Consider the following 23,994-nt stretch of genomic DNA (forward strand, 5'->3'; position numbering starts at 1 on the left):
AGACTTCTCATTTTTATCTGATTGTATGAGATTTCTCCTTTTGAATTTTTGACTTATGATCATCCAGTAATAATGGCTGTGATATTTGTTAAGTACTTAGTATGTGCAAAGCACTGTTCTAAGGACTGAGGTGGGTACAAGATAATCAGGTCCCACATGGGGCTCACACTCCAAGTAGGAGGGAGATCTGAATCCCCATTCTGCAGATGAGGGAACTGAGGCACAGAGGAAGTGAAATGACTTGCCCAAGGTCATACGGCAGACAGGTGGCAGAGCTGGGATTAGAACTCAGGTCCTTCTGATTCCCAGGCTCATGCTGGATCCACTAGGCCAGGCTGCCTCTCAAAGTCAGTAGGTATTCCACGGAAGGAGAGCCAAGTTGAGAGAGTTTAAGGATTCTGCGTGTTTTCCGGGAGCTGAAGTGATCCGAACCATTATCCAGTAAAGAGTGGTAGATTCGGAGATTAGAACCTCATTTAGTTATTCAATATGGAGGGCTAGAAAAGTTTTGTGGGTAAAGGGCTCTTGGTTTGGGATTGCTTCCTGTGGAACATTGTCCCATGTTTCTGTTTTGAGCAAGGGGATGATCGAAAGCATCATTTTTGGCGTCATTTGGCGCCGCCCTACTCTGCCACAGTTTTTCTCAGATATCCACATGGAGTTGGCACCTTCCTGAAACAACTTTGGGGCCTGGCCTACCAGATACTTAGGGATTTGACTCGAGGCTACCTGGATCAGCAGCGATGTGGAAGGACAGGGCTGTGGAGAAGGAAAAGTTGAAGCTGCTCTTTCTCAATTAGGGGTCACGCTGATCTCAAAACCTGAGAAGCAGTGTGGCAAACTGGATAAAGCACAGGCCTGGGAGCCAGAGGTCCTGGGTTCCAATCCCGGCTCTGCAACCTGTCTGCTGTGTGACCTTGGGCAAGTCGCTTAATTTCCCTGTGCCTCCGTTCCCTCATCTGGAAAATAGGGGTTAAGACTGTGGGCTCCATATGGGACATGGAATATGTCCAACTTGATTATTTCGGATCCATCCCAGCGCTTAGTAGGGTGTCTGGTACGTAGTAAGGGCTTAAAAAATGCCATTCAAAAAAGACAAAAAAACTCTCTGGGGCCCGACTTCAGAGGCCGGGTCGGTGGTAATCGGCCCCCAGTATGTGAACGTCAGTTCAGTGCCCCGCGGAGAGAGGAAGTTTGGCTCTCTGCAGATTCGGAGAGAAGCAAAATTTTCTCCCAAAGACCTACTTTTCCTGGACTGAAGCTTTCTTTTGGTATTTCTGTATTTGAATGGTATTTCTGTATTCGATTGCTGATGACTTTCTCCGCCGCAATTTCCAGTACTTGCACAAACTCTTCAAGAGAGATCACCACAAAGGACAGCGTTACCACGAGAAGCAAATCAGCCTCTACGCTGAGTTCGATCGACCCAATTTGCTTCCTTTCCTCCGTGACAGTACGCACTGCCCCTTGGAAAAGGTAAGTCAACAAGAGGCAATTTCCTTTCTTGGATTCAAAGTAGCTAATGGCCTGTTGCCCCCTCTGACTGGTTTTTGCCCTCCCCATCATTTCAGCCTCCACCTGGAAATCCCTTTGGTATCATTTGCTCCGATCATCTTGAATGTGAGCCCGTTGTTGGGCGGGGCTTGTCTCTGTTCGTTGCTGAATTGTACTTTCCAAGCGCCTGGCACGGTGCTCTGCTCACAGTGAGCGTTCAATAAATACGACGGAATGAATGAATAGAATGAAACTTGAACTCCCGTCTCTGGTCCTGGTTCTCTGTCCCGTAGTGAATCTTTCTTAGGGAGAAGAAATAGCTGCTACTAATTATAATAATAATGATGGCATTTATGATGTGCTTACTGTGTGTCAAGCACTATTCTAAGCACTGGGGTAAATACAACCTAATCAGGTTGGACACAGTCCCTGTCCCGTAAGGGGCTCACAGTCTTAGTCCCCATTTTACAAAGGCGGTAACGGGCACAGAGAAGTTAAGTGGCTTGGGAAGCGGCGTGGCTCAGTGGAAAGAGCCCGAGCTTGGGAGTCAGAGGTCATGGGTTCGAATCCCAGCTCCGCCTCTTGTCAGCTGTGGGACTGTGGGCAAGTCACCTAACTTCTCTGGGCCTAAGTTCCCTCGTCTGGAAAATGGGGATTAACTGTGAGCCTCACGTGGGACAACTTGATGACCCTGTATCTACCTCCGCGCTTAGAACAGTGCTCTGCACATAGTAAGCGCTTAACAAATACCAGCATTATTATTATTATTGTCCAAGGTAACGCAGCAGACAAATGGCAAGAGTCGGGATTAGAACCCACATCCTCTGACTCCCAGGCCTTAGGTTTAGCCACTAGACATGCTACTTCTCTCACACACACACACACACACACACACACACGCACACACGCTTTCACAGACACTTTATTTCCTTCCGGACTCACAATTCCTGACCTTCCAGAGTATTCTGCAGTCCTCGAGACTGTAAGCTCCTTGTGGGCAGAAAACTGGTCTGCTAATTCTGTTGTACTCTCCTAAGTACTTAGTGCAGTGCTCTGCACATAGTAAGCGCTCAATAAATCCCACTGATCGAGTGATCGGTAGCAACCTGGCTTCCTGGCCAGGAACTGCTGAGCTTTTCCTTCTGCCTGAGTCATTCTGAGCAGGAGGTGGAAACAGCATTAGTCACAATCTCAAGTTTGTGCTTCCCGAGAGAGAATTATGAAGCCTGTCACATCCCATTTCCACCATCGTGTTGAGATTCAATCTCTGCAGGTCAGACGTGAACTTGTCTTTGTGTCTTTTAGAGGAGCGCTTTTTGTTTTTTTTTTAATGGTATTTTTTAGCGTTTGCTACATGCGAGACACCGTATGGAGAAGCAGCGTGGCTCAGTGGAAAGAGCACGGGCTTTGGAGTCAGGGCTCATGAGTCTGAATCCCAGCTCTGCCACTTGTCGGCTGTGTGACTGTGGGCGAGTCACTTAACTTCTCCGTGCCTCAGTTCCCTCATCTGTAAAATGGGGATTAAGACCGTGAGCCCCACGTGGGACAACCCGATTCCCCTATGTCTACCCCAGCGCTTAGAACAGTGCTCGGCACATAGTAAGCGCTTAACAAATACCAACATTATTACCGTACCAGCGCTCGGGTCGATACAGGTTAATCCATTCCCTGTCCCATGTAAGACTCACAGTCTCGCTCCTCATTTTCCAGACGAGGTAACGGAGGCACAGAGAAGTTAAATGACTTGCTCGGGGGTCACACAGCAGACATGTGGCAGAGCCGGGGTTAGAACCTAGGTCCTTCTGACTCCCCTGCCCGTCCTCTATCCTGTAGACCGTGTTGGCTGACTCTTGGAGACCAGATGGTGTCTTGAGATGCTACATCCTGATCCGGCTGGGACGTTTCTTTGCACATAGTGCTCGTTCAGTCAGTCATTAGATTTTATTGAGCACTTGCTCTTTTCTCTTGCTGTGTGCAGTGCTCTGTAGTGAGTGCTTGGGGGAGTACAGTTACAAAAACCCTCCCCGGACCCCACGGCTCCCGTCGGTTATCGCCCCACCTCCCTCCTGCCGTTCCTCTCCGAACTCCTTGAGTGAGTTGTCTACACTCGCCGTCTCAGGTTCCTCTCCTCCAATTCTCTCCCTGAGCCCCTCCGATCTGACTTCCATCCCCTTCGCGCCACAGAAACCGCCCTCTCAGAGGTCACAGATGATCTCCTTCTTGCCAGAGCCAACAGCCTCTACTCCATTCTAGTCCTCCTCAACCTCTCAGCTGCCTTCAGCACTGTCAACCACCCCCTTCTCCTGGAAACATTATCCAACCTCAGCTTCACTAACGCTGGCCTCTCCTCTCCCGGAGACAGCGCTACCGTCCTTCCTGTCTCAGAAGCCCATAACCCTGGCGTGACCCTTGACTCTCCTCTCTCATTAAAGTCACAGAGTCGATCTCTCACTAAATCCTGTGGGTACAACCTCCACAACATCCCTAAAATCCACCCTGTCCTCTCCATCCAAACTGCTACCGTGCTAATCCAATCACTTATCCTATCCCACCTCGATTACTCTGTCAGCGGCCCTCTGACTTCCCTGCCTCCTGTCTCTCCCCGCTCCAGACCGTGCTTCTCTCTGCTGCCCAGGTCAGCTTTACAAAACAAATGTTCGGTCCATGTTCTCCAACTCCTCGAGAATCTTCAGTCGTTGCCCGTCCCCCTCCGCACCGAACAGAAACTCCTTACCGTCGGATTTAAAGCGCTCGGTCATCTTGCCCCCTCGTCCCTCACCTCGCTATTCCTAATACAGCCCAGCCTGCACACTTCGCTCCTCTAATGCCAATCTACGCACTGAACCTCGATTTCGTCTGTCTCGCCACCGACCTCTCGCTCGCATCCTGCCTCTGGCCTGGAATCCCCTCCTTCATATTTGACAGACGTTTATTCTCCCTTCCCTTCAAAGCCATATCGAAGACACATCTCCAAGAGGCCTTTCCTGACCAAGCCCTCTTTTACTTCTCTTCCACTCCCTTCTGCGTCTCCCTGACGTTCTCCCTTTAATCGTTCCCTCTCCGAGCCCCGCGGAACTTATGCCCATATCCGTAATTGACTTATTTAGATTAATGTCTGTCTTCCCCTGTAGACTGTAAGCTCAGTGTGCGCGGGGAATGTGTTTGTTACATTGTTATATCGTACTCTCCCAGGGGCTTAGTACAGTCCTCTGAAAACAGTAAGTGTTCAGTCAGTACGACAGATTGAATACCACAGAGGTGATAGAAATGTTCCCTTCCCACAGAGGGGGTTACCAGCGATTGATTGGTTGATTCAGATAGCCAGCAAGAGGTTTATTGCTGTATAAATTACTTGTAACTACCCCGGCACTTAGAACAGTGCTCTGCACGTAGTAAGCACTTAACAAATACCAACATTATTACTACTGCTATCATTGCCGTGTTACCACCCAGTATCTCCTTTGTGCATTAAGCAGAGAGACGGAGCAAAATATATTCTACACTCTGCCGTACTCCCTTTCAATCGTCCGTTCTCACCCTCTCAGTCGGTCGGTGGCGTTTATCGAGTGCTTATCGGGTACAGAGAGCGCTGTACCACACACTGTCCCAGAAGCTTTTCTCCCTAGTTGTCCCTCACCCTCCAGCAGCCTTTATCTGCTCTCTCTCCTTTCCCTCAACTCCATCTCTCCTCAGATATTTTCACTGAAGAGTTTTCCAGGGGAAAGTATCATCTTCTGGGGAAGGTGACTGAGTCGAGCACCTCTTCTATCTAGTTCCCTCTAGAGGGAGCATTGCAGCCTGACAATATGCAGGAATCAAAATAATGAAATCGACTTTTTCATCACGTAGTCCAGAGAGGACCCTCCGTTTCAGTTTTCCCCTGGGAGGTGAGGCTGAGTTTTAAAGAGCGCATTTGTATTTGTAAAATACGTTGAAAGCCTCTGCTAAACTATACTGGAGAAGGAGGAGCTTCTCTCTGCTATGACTGTGGTTTTCTGGAAGACCTACTGTGGGCCAGCCACTGTTCTAAGGGCTGGGGGTAAGTTCGAGATAGGTTGGCTTCACCCCACCTCCCACGTGGGGCTCACCGTTTCAGTCTCCATTGTACAGATGAGGTAATCGGAGCTCAGAGAAGTAAAGTGACTTGCCCAAGGTCACACAGCAGACGAGTGGCAGAGCCAGGATTAGAACCCAGGTCCTGCTGACTTCCCAGGCTCGTGTTTCTTCCACTGGGCCACGCTGCGTCTGATTCGTCGGGGTCGAGGCTTCTTGCTTCTCCGGTCCTTTACTAAGCTTTTCTTAGCTTAAGCTGGTTTTCAGATTGTTTTTTTCCCTCCCCTTACGGTTTTCAATTAAGTCATACTGATCAAGATGTATGTCATCCTGGTTTCGAAAACAGGAAAGCGTGTGCATGCCGTGCCAGGTGTATAAAAGGTTTGTTCTCAGTGATAGTCTACCAGCCCACTCTGATGTATATTTGGAAACACTTCTCAATCAATTCACGCACACAGTTCTCGCCTTGGATGTTTCCTAGAATGTTTTCTTTCATTTAAGGATTTAAGATAATTTCTGAGTCAATACAGTGAAGGTAAATCTGCCGTCAGAATTAAATATCTGCAATTTATTCATCTTAATATCCGTCTCCCCCTCTAGACTGTAAGCTCACTGCGGTCGGGGAATGTATCTGTTGCACTGTACTCTCCCAAGCGCTTAGTATAGTGTTCTTCACACGGTAGGTGCTAAATAAATACCACTGAGTGATGCAAATGGGCTTTCCCTGGGATTCCATGACAGTGCCAGTCTTCATGAGAGGGCCAAGCCAAATCATGTTTTTGGGGTGTAAGTGCAAGCAAACAGTGGGTTTGCAACATGGCCTAATGGAAAGAGCTTGCGTCTGAGAGTCAAGGGACCTGGATTCTAATTCTGGCTCTGCCGCTTTTTTTGGTTTCTTTTCATTGTATTCATTAAATGCTTACTGTGTCAAGCAGCATTCTAAGCACTAGCGTGTTTAGAACACACTGAGGTAGGTACAGATGAATCAGCTCATCATTATATCAGCTCTTACCTGCTGTATGACCTTAGGCAAGTCACTTACCTTCTCTGAGCCTCACTTTCCTCATCCATAAAATGGGGATTCCGTACCTATTCTCCCTCCTTCTATCAGCCTCATGTGGGACCTGATCGTCTCGTATCTACCCCAGCACTTGATACAGTGCTTGGCACATAGTAAGCCCTTAACAAATGCGGTTATGGTTATTAACTACCAGTCCTCTAATTACATCAAATGAACGTGCCCTTTCTTATGGGCTGAATGTAAAGAAACCCCAGAGGGGCAGGACATTTGAGGTGAAATGCCCACCCTCTCCTCCTTGCAGGAACCTCTGTGTTAAAGATAGAACTCCATTTCCATCTTGCTAACATCTTTAAAAAGAGGAATGGTAAAACCGCCGAGCCCTGTGTATTTGAAATGAGACCGACTTGACCAATTTCACTCTCACACACAGCCCACTAGCCTCCGCAAATGATTTCTGGCAGTCATATGAATATTCTGACAAAAGAAATCAGCCCTCATCAGTGGCTGATCATCCTGAGGGCCCGACTTCTCTGGTGAGGCATTTTGGATGTTCCTTCTATTTCAGTGTCCTTTCATTCACCATCGGGAGTGAGTGTTTTATGGAGGCAGAAGTCATGTTTCTGAGGAGGCCACTGTTCTCAGCAGTGGTCACTCCTTCCCCCGTTTGGCTGGTCCCTTCTGGAACGCACCGTGGTGGTTGAAATATTCAGCGCAATAAAGAAAATTTTGAGAAGAAAATTACAACCTTATTCAGTCACTCGATTGTATTTATTGAGCACTTACCGCGTGCAGAGCACTGAGCGCTCGGGAGAATGCCAGCAGTAAATGGACACACTCCCTGCACACAGTGAGCTTAAAGGCTAGAGGGGGGGAACTGCCTCAATTTAAATAAATCAACTGCATTGTTCCCGACAAACTCCAAGTGTTTTGCCGAAGAGGCTGAATGTGAAAACTGGCCAATTCCTATGACGTGTCACTCGCTTACTTAATAAATAATAGTGGTATTTGTTAAGCGCCTACTGTGAACCGGGTACTGTCCTCAGCAGTCAGTCGAGGTTATTTATTGAGTGCTCTCCGTGTGCAGAGCACTGTGCTAAGCTCTGTGCAGAGTACAGTGCGACAATACCCAGACACGTTCCCTGTCCACAGTGAGATACGAGGTAGGTTGGACACAGTCCCTGTCCCACATGGCTCTCACAGTCTTAATCTCCCTTTTCCCAATGAGGTCACTGAGGTCCAAGAGAAGTGAGTGACTTGCCCAAGGGCCCACAGCAGACAAGTGGGAGAGCCAGATTTAGAACCCAGGTCCTTCCGACTCCCAGCTCCACTTCTACTTCTCAGCTCACCTAGGTTGCCCCGAATCATTCGCCGATGTTCAGTTTGTAAGCTCGTCTCTAGACTTTGTTAATTCTCTTGTGTTGTATTCTCCCTAGAGCTTGATACAATCAATCAGTCATGCTTGTTGAGCACTTACTATGTGCAGAACACCGTACTAAGCGCTTGGGATGTACGGTACTCTGCACAGAGTAAGCGATCCGTAAATACCATTGACTAATGATGGCCAACCACTGGAATTTTGAAACTGGGGATTCAAGTTTGTCACTTAAGTTGGCTTTATTTCTCTAAAGGTAAACCAATTCTCTTCCCCTCTTCAAATCCCTACTTAAAGCTCACCTCCTCCAAGAGGCCTTCCCAGACTGAGCTCCCCCCTTTTTCCCTCCGCTCCCTCTACCCCCCCGCCTTCGCCTCTCCGCAGCTAAACCCTCTTCTCCCCGCTTTCCCTCTCCTCCTCCCCCTCTCCCGTCCCACCCGCTCAGCACTGTACTCGTCCGCTCATCTGTATATGTCTTCATCGCCCTGTTTATTTTGTTTAATGAGATGTACCTCACCCTGATTCTGTTTATTTGCCAGTGTTTTTACGAGATGATCTTCCCCGTGACTCTATTTATCGCCATCGTTCTCGTCTGCCCGTCTCCCCCGATTAGACCGTAAGCCCGTCAAAGGGCCGGGACCGTCTCTATCTGTTGCCGATTTGTCCATTCCAAGCGCTTAGTGCAGTGCTCTGCACATAGTAAGCGCTCAATAAATACTGTTGACTGAATGAATGAATGCTATTATAATAAAGCCTGTCTGCAAGAGGGAAAGAATCTTCCCAATAGCCTCGTTCATCCCCTAGGCTTATAGACTAGATTATTTTTTTTTCCAATATGTATCAAATGGATTGAATTGGGTAAAGAGCCTGACTCGCCTATTCTGATAGTATTTTCATGTTGGGAAACCGTGAATCCTTTGTTTAATTCCAGAACGGTGGCTGATTGTGTATTAAAGCGACTTTCCCTCAGACTACCTAGTGTTTCGATGTCCTTATAGAAGATTTTCCTTGAGGTACCTGAAAGTTTAAATCAGCAGTCACAGTGTTGTTTGATATGTCATTTTAACATCTCTACCCTTGTTCTAATTGAAGGCCCTTGAGATCTGCCAACAGAGAAACTTTGTAGAAGAGACGGTCTATCTTCTGAGTAAGTGGCGTTTTTTGGCCGTGATCTATTTTGATATGTAGTAAAACCTCATTGATTTGGGGCGAGCTAGACTTGGACATCATCTTGTGCAGATGTGGCTTTGGAGTCCGGGCGAGTGGCGGAGATTCCCGAAGGGGTATGAATAAGTTCATAAGGGCTAGAGATGGCTGATGATTTTATGTGACCAAGTAGAATGTGGCTGTGGGTCTGATGGAAAGAGAGAGCGAAAAGGGGCAAGAGAAGGATCCCTGATGCTTCCACGGGCCTGCGTCGTGCACCCGCAGAGGGACAACGAGAAGGAAATCTAACGAGAGTTGAACGATGGGTGTTTTTGCCGCCCATTGCTACCAATAATCGTGTATGTCTTGAGAGAGCAGACAGTTCTGTCATTGACATAGCCAGTCCTCTGATCCCAGTGATGCCCTTCGTTGGGAATACATATAATCTGACCAGTCCAGGGCGGTAATCATTTGGGAGCGGCGCGTCCTAATGGATAGAGCACAGGCCTGGGAGTCCGAAGACCTGGGTTCTAAATAGGGCTCTGCCACCTTGCCTGCTGCGTGACCTCGGGCAAGTCACTTAAATTCCCTCTGCTTCAGTTTCCTCATCTGAACATTTAGTACTTGTTCTCCTTGTTACTCTAAGCCCCAAGTGGGACAGAGACTGTGTCTGATATGATTACCTTTTACATACCCCAGCGCTTAGTACAGTGCCGGTCTCACTCAACAAATAACAGTATTATTATTGTTATTTACAGAGAGTGGAAAATTAATAGCCGTTAATAATTTCTTCCCTTTAACCTTAATGTGGTGTATGAGTCGTTGAAAAATTGCTGTTAACGAATGATCTTTGCGATGTCACAATTACAATTTTCTACACGTCCCTCCCTCTTCACCCAGGCAGAATGGGAAATAGCCGGAGTGCCCTGAAAATGATCATGGAAGAATTACACGATGTCGATAAAGCCATTGAGTTCGCCAAGGAGCAGGATGATGCAGAACTATGGGAAGATCTGATTTTATATTCCATTGACAAACCACGTAAGACTTCTAGATCTCCTAGCTCTTTCACTTGAAATCATGCCAGAGTGGATTAGAGTGAGTTTTACCTGCAGGCAGGGTAGACAAAATAAAGAATGAAGTGTGTTCATTTTGGGAGCGATGCCGTACTAAATGGTGTCGGGGACCCAGTCCCGGGGAATTTATCTTCGGTGCCGATTCCCCAGTCGAGGAAACGACCTAGAATATCATTCTGTTGCAGCCCGAACAGTAGGAAGTGTATTTTTTCCTACTGAAGAGAATCGAAGGACTCGTCTGATCTTTGGCGTGCACACGGGGGACGTTTAGCAACACTTTTAACTCTGGCCAGTTGTGATCTTTGGAAAACCATTACCCTTATCAGGTGGTCTATCCAAAAAACTGGGGAAATCCACCAACTGAATTTAACTCAAAGTGCAGTCATCAGTCATTCAGAAAGTGAAAATCGACCTGGCGGTCTGTAATCGCCAGGGGGGATGATCACAATTACAGTTATTGGAGAGTTACAATTACCGGAGAATCAACAGTGGCGAGACAGGAAGAGGCAGAGAGAGGACGGTACAGGGAGTTGGGTTAGCTGGAGACGCTGAAGGCAGCATCAGATTCTCAAATGGAACTTTGAACACCAGTTGGAACCCTGATCGGTCAATCAATCATAAGAAAGACGGTATTTGTTAAGCGCTGACTGGGTGCCAAGCACTGTTCTAAGTGCTAGGGTAGATACAAGATAGTCAGGTTCCCCCACGTGGGGCTCACGGTCTTAGTTCCCATTTTACAGATGAGCTAACTGAGACACAGAGAAGTGAAGTGACTTGCCCGTGGTCACACAGCAGACAAGTGGCGGAGCCGGGATTAGAACCCATGTCCTCTGACTCCCAACTCCGTGCCCTTTCCACTAAGCCACGCTGCTTCTCTATATTTACTGAGCACCGACGGTGTGCCGAGCACTTTGTTGAGTGTCTGGGAGAGTACAGTACAAAAGAGTCGGCAGACACATTCCCTGTCCGCAGCGAGTTTACAGTCTGACGGCATCATTCGGTGCCTCAAACGATCTCTTTTCCAACAGTCTAAATGTTGTTTTTGTATATTTGATGGCTGTTACCCCCCTCCCTTGTGAGATCTGGTTCATATTTGAATGTCCGCCTCTATGACGAAGGATCCACTTGAGCATTTCTTTCCTAACACCATATCGATCTTACTTTCTCCTGTACCTCATCAACTCGACAGGAAGGCATTAGCATGACCTCGTTTTAACCCTCCACTTTGATTATAGACTGTAGGCTTGGCATTTTGGAAAGGACGACCCTCACACACAATTTTTAAGCCAATCTAACTCTTGGCAAGAAAGGCGTGCTGAATAGGCTTGTTAATTTGAACCGAGGGGAGGTGAGTTAAAGTCACCGCCTCCCTCCTCATTCCGTATCTCATCCCGGCTCCTCCATTTGTCTGCTGTGTGACCTTGGGGAAGTCACTTCACTTCTCTGGGCCTCAGTTACCTCATCTGTAAAGTGGGGATTGAGATTGTGAGCCCCAGGTGGGACAGGGACTGGGTCCAACCCCCTTTGCTTGCATCCACCCCAGTGCTCATTACCGTGAATGGCACATAGTAAATGCTTAACGAATACCATAATAACTATTATTATTATCGCGGAAGTATTTCTTTGTACGATCGTCTCAGTGAGTAGGATGTGTGGAATGTACCTGAACCACCTAAAGTATAATTCGTCAAGGAAAAGAAATAGGTTCAATCTGCCATTGGATGAGCCTCATCGACTTGTTATTCGGGTCGGAGTTGTCTGTACACACCAATCGATCTGTATCCACTTTGTCATCCGGACACTTGAAAGCCATCTGGCGTAAGAAAACGTAACGCCTCTCCTTAAACAGGGCTGGCCCGCCACCACAGTCCAGGCCGAGCAGACGTTTCCACCGTGACATCAGGTGGGACTTGCCCGATCTGTGTCTTGCAGGGGAGGGCTTTCAGAGGGGGATAAAACAATATTCGACTCGACTGTGGGATTGATCGTGATGAGGACGGGATGCCACGATGCTAAATCCTAAATCTTTTGGATTACAGAAAACCCATCCTCTCTGGCAGAACAAGCATCATGAGATATTTGTGGTTAATCCCTATCCCACCAATCTCAGTGTCACTGAATGAAGCCCACCAGTCGGGGGGAGGAGGTTGAAGGGAAGAGAGAGACAGACAGACAGACAGACATATACACACCCGCATGGTCTCCCCACTCATTCTCTTTCACCGGTGACCTCCTGGCCACATCTGTTGTAGACAGAAACAGTAAAGAGAAGGATAGAAGTGTCTCCTTTTCTTTTTTTTTTTTTTTTTAACAGCTACCTGTCAAGTGCTTACTGCGTAACGCACACTGTTCTAAGCACTGGGGTAGGTGCAAGGTAGTCAGGTTGAACACCATCCCTGGCCCACGTGGGGCTCACAGTTTCAAGCCCCGTTTTACAGATGAGGTAGCCGAGGCCCAGAGAAGTGAAGCGACTGGCCTAAGGTCACCCAGCAGACAAGTGGCGGAGCCGGGTTTAGAACCCGGGTCCTTCTCTCCCCCGGGCCCATGCTGTATCCAGGAAGCCACACTGCTTCTCCATGTGGGAAACATGTCCTCCTCCTTGCAGGTTATAGAGTCCTTGGGAGTCGACATCACTCCAGCAACTCGGGAGGGAAATCCACTGAGCAGAAGACTCTCTACCTGCTGTGGGAGCCCAACCCAGAGTTGGGCAGTCTGGGAAAAAGCCGCTCCGCCCTTGAAGCAAACAGAGCTGGAGGACGTAGCTCCTTTATTAATCCTCAGGTGTTTGATCATTTGTTTTTGCAGCGTTCATTACTGGCCTCTTAAACAACATCGGCACCCACGTTGACCCAATTCTTCTGATTCACCGAATCAAGGAAGGCATGGAGATTCCAAATCTGAGAGACTCCCTCGTCAAAATTCTGCAGGATTACAATTTACAGGTGAGTGTCCCCCTCACGGAATGTGGCCCAAGTGAGTTATCTGCATCATCAGCACAACAGAGAAGCAACATGGCCTAGTGGATACAGTACGGGCCCGGTAGTCAGAAGGACATGGATTTTATTCCCAGCCCCGCCACTTGCCTGCTGTGTGACTTTGGGCAAGTCACTTCACTTCTCTGCCCCTCAGGTGCCTTATCTGTAAAATGGGAATCAAGATTGAGCCCCGTATCGGACGTGAACTGTGGCTAACCTGATTATCTTGTATCTATTCCAGTGCTTAGAACAGTGCCTGGCACATAGTAAGTGCTCAACGAGTGCCATTGAAAAAAAAAAAAACAACAATTAAAAATGCTAGCCCAGAATCTCGGTGTACACAAATAGTTGGAAGGGGTGTAGTCACTGACATATTGTTGAGATATAGGAGAAACAGTTCACTTAGATCAACCATCCTTTACACTGTAAGCTTGTCCTCTAGACTGTAAGCTTGTTGTGAGCAGGGAATGGTTCTGTTATATTGTTGTATCGCACTCTCCCGAGCGCTTAGTACAGTTCCCGACACACGGTAAGTGCTCAATAAATACGACTGACTGACCGATTGACAAGATGATGTCTTTATACTGTGCTGTTTCTGGTTTCGTGTTGTCCGCTCTGGAAAACAGAATGAGTGTCAATGGTAGTGTACGTAGGGTAGCACACTTTGTTTTTGCTGAGAGCTCTTTGGCTGCTGTTTCAATAATCTAACCCTTTTGAGGGTTAGTATTTTCCCAACATTCTGGAGAGGAGGACTCCAAATTTAAGATAGGGTGTGGGGAGCTTCCTTAAATTCACAGTTTACCCCAGTGCCCTTCGGAGAACTTAAGAATTATTAGGATGTAGTTCTTAAATTCTCCAAACGGCCTGGATCGCGTAGCGTTCTCAGCAAAGTGAGGACGTTCTTCCCTATTGTCATTCCTTTGAGCCTTGTCGGTTCAGGCAGGACCTAGGTTGTATTAAACACTGACAGCAGTAGAGATCATCTCCAGCTTGTAGAGGTCCCTACTGTTAGGCAAGGGCAGGTGGCGTGGATTCAGCTACGCCAGCAAATTCCTTAGTTTCATCCGGTGCTCCTAGCTCTGGGTCAAATGGATGACACGTTCATCCTCGCAGAAGAGTAGCTACCGTCCCGTTGGCTGTCGCTTACTCTCAAAACGACAAGTAGTGCTGCAGCGTTAGCTCACGGTAATTCTTGGGCCGTGATTGTGATGCCACTTTCTGGACCTCTTCCAAACGTCATCCTCAACCCAGCTTCCAAAACTCACATTTTGATATCCTGCGATTCTTGGAAAGAACGGCCTGGGTGTGATTTCTTTCAACGTGGGGAAGCGGCCACGTGTTGACTATCCCTCGGTCCTAGATGAATGGAAACTTTAGTCCGATAGCGAAGAAGTTGAGGCGACCGGAGATTTTTGAAGTGTGATGATGAAGGTGGACAGGCTACCTCCAAACCTGCCACAAAACCACCACTAGGACAAGGAGTCAGCTATTGATGCCCGAAGCTGTTAGATTCAAAATGCACAACAGGAAACACCAGAAAGGTGTTTCAGCGCGAGTACCATTGATTGTGTTCAAGAAAGGTTTGGATCCATTTATGGAAAAGAAAAATACTATTCGGGGGCTTATAATTAATGTGCAAGGCACTGGGTGGATATACAGCTATTAATTCTGCCATGTTGATTTTGCTAAAGGGGATTACTAAAGGAGAAAGTTCGAATTATCGAGGATCAAGAAGATGATTCATGTCTGATATGTCAGTAAGCATGACTCCCCCGGTCAGCTGGGCTCCTCACAGGAGGTCGGACGGCTCTGACGGCACTTGTCCTTTCCAAATTCACGTCGATTTTATTTAAGAGTTAAATCTCGTGATCATTCTCTTTGAGAATCTGTCTAGGGAAAGGGGTCAATTCCACAGTCCATCTGGTTCTCTTATGGTATCTGATAAACATTCATTCAGTCCTACTTACTGGGAACGTACTACTCGCTAGGCTCTGGTCTAAGCGCTGGGGTAGATACAAGGTAATCAGGTTGGACGCAATCTGTTTCCCACCTAGGCCTCTCAATCATAATCGCTATTTTCCAGATGAAGTAACTGAGGCCCAGGAAAGTTAAATGACTTGCCCAAGGTCACACAGTGGACAAGTGGCAGAGCTGAGATTAGAACCCAGGATCTCTGACTCCCAGGCCTTTGTTCTTTCCGCTAGGTGATGTGGTTTCCCCAAGGGGATGGAGACATCACTGTGGTCTGTCTTTAATACAGTCTTCCATCCTCCATGGGTGCCTTTTTTTTTTTTTTTTTGTAAAATGATATTTGTTAAGTGCTTACTCTGTGCCCGACACTGTCCTAACTGCTGGGGTCGATACGAGCTTATTAGGTTGTACACAGTCCCTGTCCCACTTGGTCGAGGCTCGTATCTGCTAATCCTGTTGCACTGTACACTTGCCTGCTGTGTGACCTTGGGCATGTCACTTTGCTGTGCCTCAGTTACCTCACCTGTAAAATGGGGATTAAGACTGTGAGCCCCACTTGAGAAAACCCGATAACCGTGTATCTATCCCAGCGCTTAGAACAGTGTTTGGCACATAGTAAACGCTTAACAATCACCATCGTTATTATTATTATCCCCATTTTGTAGATGAGGGAACTGAAACACGAAGAAGTGAAGTGACTTGCCCGGGGTCATACAGCAGACAAGTGGCAGAGCTGAGATTGGAACTCGGGTCCTTCTGACTTCCAGGTCCATTCTCACAAATAGCGGCACCAAGGTGAATGGCCGAGGATTTGAATCTCTCAAATCTGTTTCCATTATCTTCCAGCGGCCTTTCTGCCCGTCGCAGACTGGTTTCCCACACCCCAATTGGTCTTTCCCGTATTCCTCGCCCCAGTTCACTTTTTGTTGGAAGAAACCTAAGTTCACCGGAGTAAGTGGCTCTGCCGATTCAGAGCAGGCCAGGGTCAGCTTTCCCTCCCATCGTCATTATCGATAGTATTTATCGTGTGCTCTGTATGCAGAGCACTAAACTGAGCACTTGGGAGAGTTCAGTACAACTGAATTAGCAGACACATCCCCTCCCTGGATTCCATATAATAAAAGGGCCACACTTTAGGGACTTCAGATTTTATCTCACTAGACGTGACACAGTAAAACCCCAATGTGGCCACCCTTTTCCGGAGCATCGTAAGGACCCTATTTCGAAATTTGCCCATTATTTTAAGAAATGCACCTTTTCGTATCATTCGGGGATGTTTTCACCAAGTCTTCTCCACTACTCCTATTCACCTGTTTCACATGCCGTGTGCCTACTTTACTCTTTGCTACCTCTGCAGCCCAGGTTTAGTCCCAGTTCCATTTCGGGATCATTCGCTTGCCTCTTTTACGCTGTGTTCTCAGTGCGGATCCCACTTAATACAGATTAAAGCACTGTCGGCTCTTCCTCCAAACACTCTCTGAAACCTCCGTCTGTTCCAGATGGGGTTCCAGAGTCAGTAACCGTGTGTCTCCTTTTCTTTTCTATGCATTATTTTCTCGGTCTGAATTCCATCTTCGCCATAGAACCCGGGCTTGGGAGTCAGAGGTCATGGCTTCGAATGCCGGCCCTGCCACTTGTCAGCTGTGTGACTGTGGGCAAGTCACTTCACTTCTCTGTGCCTCAGTTACCTCCTCTGTAAAAATGGGAATTAAGACTGCGAGCCTCGTGTGGGACAATCTGATTACCCCGTATCTCCGCCAGCGCTTAGAACAGTGCTCTGCACATAGTGAGCGCTTAACAAACAAATACCAGCAGCGTCATTATCTTTTACGAGGCGCTCAACCGGATGAAAAGAAAGAGAAATGCCTACCGTGGGAGATGGATTCGTATAAATCCAGTTCTCTCTCTGTGGGTGTGTGAGTGTGTGTGTGTATACTACCTTGGATCTCGAGGAGCAGCTCAGGTGGGGGAGATGTTGAATCATATAAGAGCAGCCAAATTTGACTGAAGTCGGTCGTTGTCGAAACTCAGCGGTGACAGCAACTGTCAGAATTCTTCAAGCAGCTGCACAAAACAAGAAGGGACAAACCCCCAGCCCCATTCCAAGAGTCCAGATCTTTAACTGGGTGATTTTTCCCTCCCCTGAAACACCCCGTAGCTGGAGCCCAGCCTGAACTGAAGTCTAGACCTGCTTTTTGGCCCATCCACCCCCCTGCCATTTTGGCCATTAATCAGTCACTGGTATTTATTGAGCATTTACTACGTGAAGATCACTTTATTAAGCACTTGAGACAGGGCAGTATAGGGTTAGTGGACACATGTCCTTCATCTCTAGTGAGTGGTTGTCCCTCCCCACTGAAGGCTGTAGTAATAATAATTGTATCTGTTCAGCACATGCATGGTTTGTGCCAAGCACCGTGCTAAGTGCTGGGGTTAATATAAGCAGATCAGTCAAGATCCCTGCCCTACATAGGTCTCACCTTCTAAGCATGCCAGAGAGAAGGCATCCAATCCCCATTTTACAGATGAGAAGACTGAGGCACCTAGACCATGCTGCTTCTCTGTCAATGGGAAATCACTGGGGAGGGCTAGAGGGGGAAGAACTCTTCTCCCAGAGAGAGAGAGAGATTATTTCCGGCGTGTCTGGTCTCTGCACTTCTGTTAACCTACCCCCCTGCCCTCATAGGGAGCAGCGTGACCTAGTGGGGAGAGCACGGGTCTGGAAGTCAGAAGGACCTGGGTTCTAATCCCGGCTCCTCCACCGTGTGACCTTAGGCAAGTCACTCCACTTCTCTGGGCCTCGTCTGTAAAATGGAGATTAAAACCGTGAACCTCCTGGGGGACGTGGACTGAATCCAACCCAGTTTGCTTGTATCTACCTTAGCACTTAGTACAGTGCCTGGCACTTAGTCTGGAAGTGGGTACCACGGAGATACAAATGGAGCAAAGAGAAGAGAGTCAGACACACATGCACATTTCTTGGGGCAGGGCAGGGATTTTTGTATTTATCATAGGTAAACAGCTTTTCTACACCTTCAATTTGGGAATTTCCTGGGGGGGGGGGGGGGGGGTTCCAGTTCTCTGGGTTCACTGAGCCAACTAATCCTTGTGTGGGGCTGATGGTCAGGAGGAGATCTCTCCATGTCGCAAATCAGGGTGGCTGGACTGTTTGCGCCCCGTCCCCCTCGACTGTAAGCCCCTTGGGGGCGGGAAACATGTCCACCAACCCTGTTGTATTGTAATAATAATAAATTGTGGTATTTCTTAAGCACTTACTATGTGCCAGGCACTCTACTAAACACCGCTTTGGGGATACAAGCAAATCGGGTTGGACTCAGTCCCGTCCGACATTGGACTCTCAGTCTTAATCCCTGTTTTACAGATACGGTAACTGAGGCACAGAGAAGTGAAATGACTTGCCAAGGTCATTCAGACTGTGTGTGATCCACGTTCCTCTTATTCGCAGGTCCGTGCTCTATCCACTAGGCCATGCCGAGCGCTTAGTCCAATGCTCCGCGTCCGGTAAATGCTCAGTAAATACCACTGGGTGTCCCTAGGATTGTTGGCTAACGAAAGGATACAAGTCTGGGCCCAGCACATGCTCGAGTAAGGTGCCGAGCAACTCAAAACGGAGAGCAGCCGAGTCCACCCTCAGGGAGGAGACGAATCCCAAAAGTTGCATTTCCGAAAAGTTTGATTTTCAAAACTCTTCTGAAGGCTGGGGGTCATCTCACCTTGTAGAAGCTGCGGCGCCTAGCTTCAGAGGAGCTCGAAGGATGGCGTAGATCCTCTGGTTAATCTGGCTGCACATCCCAGGAGCCTGAAGAGGTGCAGATGGGGAAGCTGGCCCACAGAGTGGTAACTGACTTGAGCCAGATCCCGAGAAAGCCGGCCGGAACGAGAATAAATATCCAGATCTTCCCATTTCCTACCCAGGCTGCTAGCAGGTACGAGACCTCAAGTGGTTGAAAAAAAGCAGCAGACGGCTACTTAGCGTTTTCCCGAAAAGCTCATTAAACCAATTTCTCTGGGCTTTTGGAAACCACGAAGAGTTGCTGAAATGGTGTCTTGGCGAAAGCCTCTCAAGCTGGGAGTCAGATTCGAGAGGCATATGCTGCATTGGGTCTGTTTTTAGTCCTGGTTTTGCTTGCCTAATATGTGCCGATAAGAAAATCGTTTAAATTTGATTTTTGAATGGGTATGTAGTTACTTTTGAAGTATCCTCTTTCCCGCCCTCTTCAGCCAAGAGGCAGCTCGTTCGAATAGAGCCGCCATGATCTGTGTTCAAAAGATGCCATCGCCTTTGCTTAATTGAAGTGGGCTTTAGCCATTCGATCCAGTCAGTCAAAGTAGTTCCAAGAGACGACGATTTAAAGGAGATCTTAAGCCCAGGTAGATTTTGCAGCATCGTCTCTAACTGAGGGCGTGCCCTAAGTATATTACAGCGTGAAAATTCAAAGGTGCTATCTCAAGAGTGTGAAAACAAGAAGGCATTATAACAGGCTGTCTCCTAGAGAGAAAATCTTCAGCATTTCCAAAACGGGCATTGCTTCATCTGTAATTCCTGAGCCGTCCTTTAGAATTTGGTCTGTTTTCAGGTGTTCAGAAGAAACATAAATCTGTTTGGAGGAGTTGGCACGAAAACGGGCAGTAGCCATTTAACGCATCAGATTTACGTAGCACTCTCTGAGGAACTCGGAATACTTTCGTATAGACGGTTGACTTCTCAGTTTCCCTCTGAGGAACGTGGAAGAGATGCAGGAATAACTGCCTGCTCATTCTCCTGCGGGGAATCTGAGGGCAAGGCAGCGGTGATTTACGCAGTCACCCGATCTGGAGTCCAACAGCGCTTTCCCCAGCAGATCGAGCTTGAATCTCATTTGGGGAGCACTGTGCATTTTAGGAAACTTGGGATCTCCAGACAGTGTCGAATTTAACTCCATGGAGGAAGAAGAAGTGTCAGCAGACTTGGTTTCAGGTAACAGTCGGTCAGTCGCGTTTATCGATGCGCTTACTGTGGGCAGAGCACTGTATTCAGTGCCTTGGAGAGTACCCTATAACAATAAAACAGACCCATTCCTTGTCCCCAGTTATTTTGCCGTCTACAGGGGCGGGCAGACCGTGATTTAGTCTGGCGGTCCAATCTCGGACCGCCCCGCTTCTCCGATGTGGGTTTGGAAGTTGTCATCTTGTGTGAATGCTGCGTTAGGTCACGAAGACCTAACACGGAGGTGTCCAACGGGGCCTCTGTTGGATTGCACTCAGTGGGCCCACGGGGGACTTTCCAAGCGCTTAATACAGTGCTTTGCACACAGTAAGCGCTCAACAAATACGATTGAATGAATGAAAGACTCAGCCACCTCTGCTTGAGGAGCCTGCATTAGGTAGAAGATTGAGGCCCGATGGCCAATGAAAGCAAAAGTATTAAGGAAATAATGTGACCTAGCATGGGCCTGGGAATCCGAGGACCTGGGTTTTAAGCCTGGCTCTTCCACTTACCAGTTTTGCACTTAGCTTTTGCCTCAGTCCCCTCATCTATAAAATGGGAATAGATGACTGTCTGCTCCTCTGCCACCCCTCTCCACCGCCCAGATTTTGAGTCCCGTGGGGAAGAGGAACTCTCCGACGTGATTATCTCATTTCTACTCGGTGCTCGATACGGTGTTTGACACATAGTAAGCGCTTAACAAATTCCCCAGTTCCCATCATCGTGATTATTGTTATTATTAGTAAAGTGAAGGCGGGAGATCCCCAGACTAGAAATTGGCAAAGGTAGTATATTTTGTACCCAGAGCAGAAGCACCTCTACGGGTCTTCCCATACTCACCCCCAGGCACTCATATTCTCACCCCTTTATTACGGGCCGAGTCGGGCAACTAGCGGAAGTGCAGTTCTCCTCTGGCCTCCATTTTCATTTGCCATCATTCTCCTCAGGCCGTGGCCTTGCCACCTTAGCGCTTTTGTATACGCGGCGGCATTCGTTTGCCGGAGGAACGGTACTTATGGAGCGTCTACTGAATACAGTGCACTGTACCGAGGGCTCGGGGAAGTAGGACAGAAATCCAAGGAACATTCCTTCCCCTCAAGAAACGAGCACTCTAAATAGGGGAGACAGACCACAGACTATTCACAGGCAGTGGAATTGAATGTTCGGTCAAGTATCCGTGCGAACACAGGTGGCGAGGATGGACACAAAACCAGCAGAGGAGCCCAGGAAGAGGCAGAAGGGTTATTCAGACCCAGGGGTACCCTGATAATTAGGCAGAGAAGGCCTGTTGAAGGAGGTGAGATTTATTCATTCAATAGTATTTAAGATTTAAGGCGGCTTTCGAGGGTGGGGAGAGTTGTCTGGCAGCTTTGAGGGAAGAGGTTAAGCGGCAAGTAGGAGAGAGACAGAGATGATCGAGTACCTGAAAGCCGGTGGGAAGGCGTTCCTATCTGACCCAGATAGGAGTGGGTCAGCAGTGAGGGTAGGCGGGCTTGGCGTTTGGCTCTGGGCTCCTAGCTATGATATCTTCATCATTTTGTGGGTGGGCTTGTCTGCCCCGTTCGATTGTAAACTCCTCGAGAGCAGAGACCGTATCCTGTGCAGATTTGCTTAGTAGAATGCTTACTTTGTAGTGATTAAGGGCTGTCATTGTTTTCGTAATGGTATTTATTAAGCTTTTACTATGTGCCAGTCACTGTTCTAAATGCTGGGGTAGATACAGGCTAATCAGGTTGGACAAGTTTCTCTCCCACCTGGGGCTCACGGTCCTAATCTCCATTTTAAAGACAAGGTAACTGAGGCACAGAGTAGTTGAGCGCCGCGCCCAAGGTCACCCCGCAGACAAGAGGCCGAGCCGGGGTTTGAACCCAGCTCCTTCGCGCCACCAGGCCCGGACTCTCTCCGCTGGGCCACGCTGCTTCCCACGTCTTGTCACATCCCCAAACTGTAGATTCATGTAAAACCCACACGGGTGCCGTTACGTAGAAGACTAGAATATTTAACCTGGTTCGTCTCCGATCTTGCCTAGATGATTTTCTTTTCCTCAAAGAGCTTAGTAAAATGTTGCCCATTTGATTCCCGGTAACAGCTGATGTACAGGTAGTATTTGTGGCTCTGATCCATTTCCCCGGGTCATCCGACTCTGCGGCTGCTGCTTACATGCAACACGTTCTGCTCTGAAATCGTTTCTCCCCCACGCACCCGTGCATTGTTTACTCTTAACGAGATGCTGACCTAATTCGGGGAGCGATGACTGGAGGCTTGTTCCCGCCGGCGTGAGGCCGCGCTTGTGATGTGGAAAACAAGGCCCGCCTGATGATTGCGGTGTTATAATCTTGGGCGATCCCGAATCTTCCTGGAATTCATCCTTCTTTGATACCTTTCAGATGGCTCCGTAGCCTTGGGACCTGAGCGACCCTCTCTCCCACGTCTGATGATCAGACGATCCAATAGAGCTTCTTGAGACAACAGGAGTGAAGGGTGCCACGTCTGATCTTTTCATAATTCGCTTCCTGGAGTTTTAATCAAATTAAGAGGGGACTGTATTAAGCTCCACTAATGAGGGTGTTGCCCTTTGCTTTCTCCTGGCTCTCTGTTTCTGGATACCGCTTTTTTTCCTAGGAAAGAAACTGAGCTTAACCCACTCACTCCAGAGGGATGAGCCGCATCTGTTCTTATTTGCTCGCCACAGGGGGAATGAGGTCCTGCTAGGCAAATAGCTTTCTTCGTATATTTTTCCTCTTTTGTTTTTTAATGTAGAGAAATGTGGGCCTCCGTAGCCTCCTGCCTGCTCGATCCACTGACTAATGCTTCCTTCGACCAGGCTCAGACTTTGTTCTCTACTGTTTTTCGCCGGGTACAGTTAGGAACTGAACCGATTCATCCCCCTTACCTCTCCCTGAAGGGAATCTGAGTCGTGATTTAGGGCTCCTGCATTCCCCAGCTACTCCCGTAGATCTGCCCTCGTGCCGTCTTCTCCGCTGCTGCGTTATTAAGGAGATGAGCCTTGAACACCCTATTCGGGTCACCAGCCGTTAGGGAAATTTTATACCGCCGAGGCCGCCGTGCAGTCTGAGGGATTCTTAAGGCTTTCCATAACGGTCTTACTGTGCCGTACTATTGTACAGTCGCAAGTGGACTTTGCATTTTGGCCTGTGGCTATCTTTGCCAGAGTTTTAACCCCTTCCGAAGTTCTTCCTTTAGCTCGCATTTGAGATTCGTCATGTTTTTCCCCTGACTTTCCAGTGGTAGGCCGTTGGTGAGGAGAGGGGTGTGCGTGTGTCCTGCCCGGGTCAGAGAAGCAGATACATTTTCCGAGTGGGGAAAATGGGACTTGTGGGACATGCACTGCTCACGTTCTCAATCCCCATTTTACAGATGAGGTAACTGAGGTACAGAGAAGAGACGTGACTTGCCCCGGCTCACCCAACAGAAGAGTGGCAGAGCCGGGATTAGAACCCACATCCTCCGACTCCCAAGCCCAGGCTCTTACCATTAGGTCACGCTGCTTCTCTTTGAGGCACAGCCCTCCCCACCCGCACATGCCTTTTCTAACTCGTCGCCAGCGTGTTTCCTGAAGGCGAATTTGCCAAACGTCTCCCTGCCCTTTTTAAATGTCTGCATTAGATTCTGCTTCGAGAAGGCTGCAAGAAGATACTCGTGGCCGACTCTCTGTCCCTGCTGAAGAAGATGCATCGCACTCAAATGAAAGGCGTCCTCGTCGGGGGTGAGTACGGATGAAGTCGCGTAACGTGCCTCGGCGTGGCACCCCGAGGCACCGATAACTGCCGGTCCTCGTGGGCACGGTGGGGGCTGGCGGGCTGAGGTTTTCGGGGACGCAGTCTGGGGCTGGGGTCTCCTTGGGGTAGATGGGGTCTGGGCGTGAGCGGGGAGTCAGG

At 48.4% G+C, this 23,994-nt stretch overlaps 1 protein-coding gene across 2 annotated transcripts in view; it reads left to right on the top strand.

Moving 5' to 3' along the window:
• Positions 1-23,994, top strand: part of VPS41 (VPS41 subunit of HOPS complex) — a 150,596-nt gene that overhangs the window by 119,740 nt on the left and 6,862 nt on the right. For both annotated transcript variants that reach the window (XM_029070448.1, XM_039912825.1), the window contains exons 21-25: positions 1,339-1,476; positions 9,033-9,087; positions 9,987-10,127; positions 12,968-13,104; positions 23,723-23,822. In XM_029070448.1, coding sequence (XP_028926281.1) covers positions 1,339-1,476; positions 9,033-9,087; positions 9,987-10,127; positions 12,968-13,104; positions 23,723-23,822 — 571 coding nt within the window. The remainder of the gene's footprint in view (positions 1-1,338; positions 1,477-9,032; positions 9,088-9,986; positions 10,128-12,967; positions 13,105-23,722; positions 23,823-23,994) is intronic.

The sequence above is a fragment of the Ornithorhynchus anatinus genome, chromosome 8 (assembly GCF_004115215.2).
Source record: "Ornithorhynchus anatinus isolate Pmale09 chromosome 8, mOrnAna1.pri.v4, whole genome shotgun sequence".
NCBI classification, from domain to species: Eukaryota; Metazoa; Chordata; class Mammalia; order Monotremata; family Ornithorhynchidae; genus Ornithorhynchus; species Ornithorhynchus anatinus.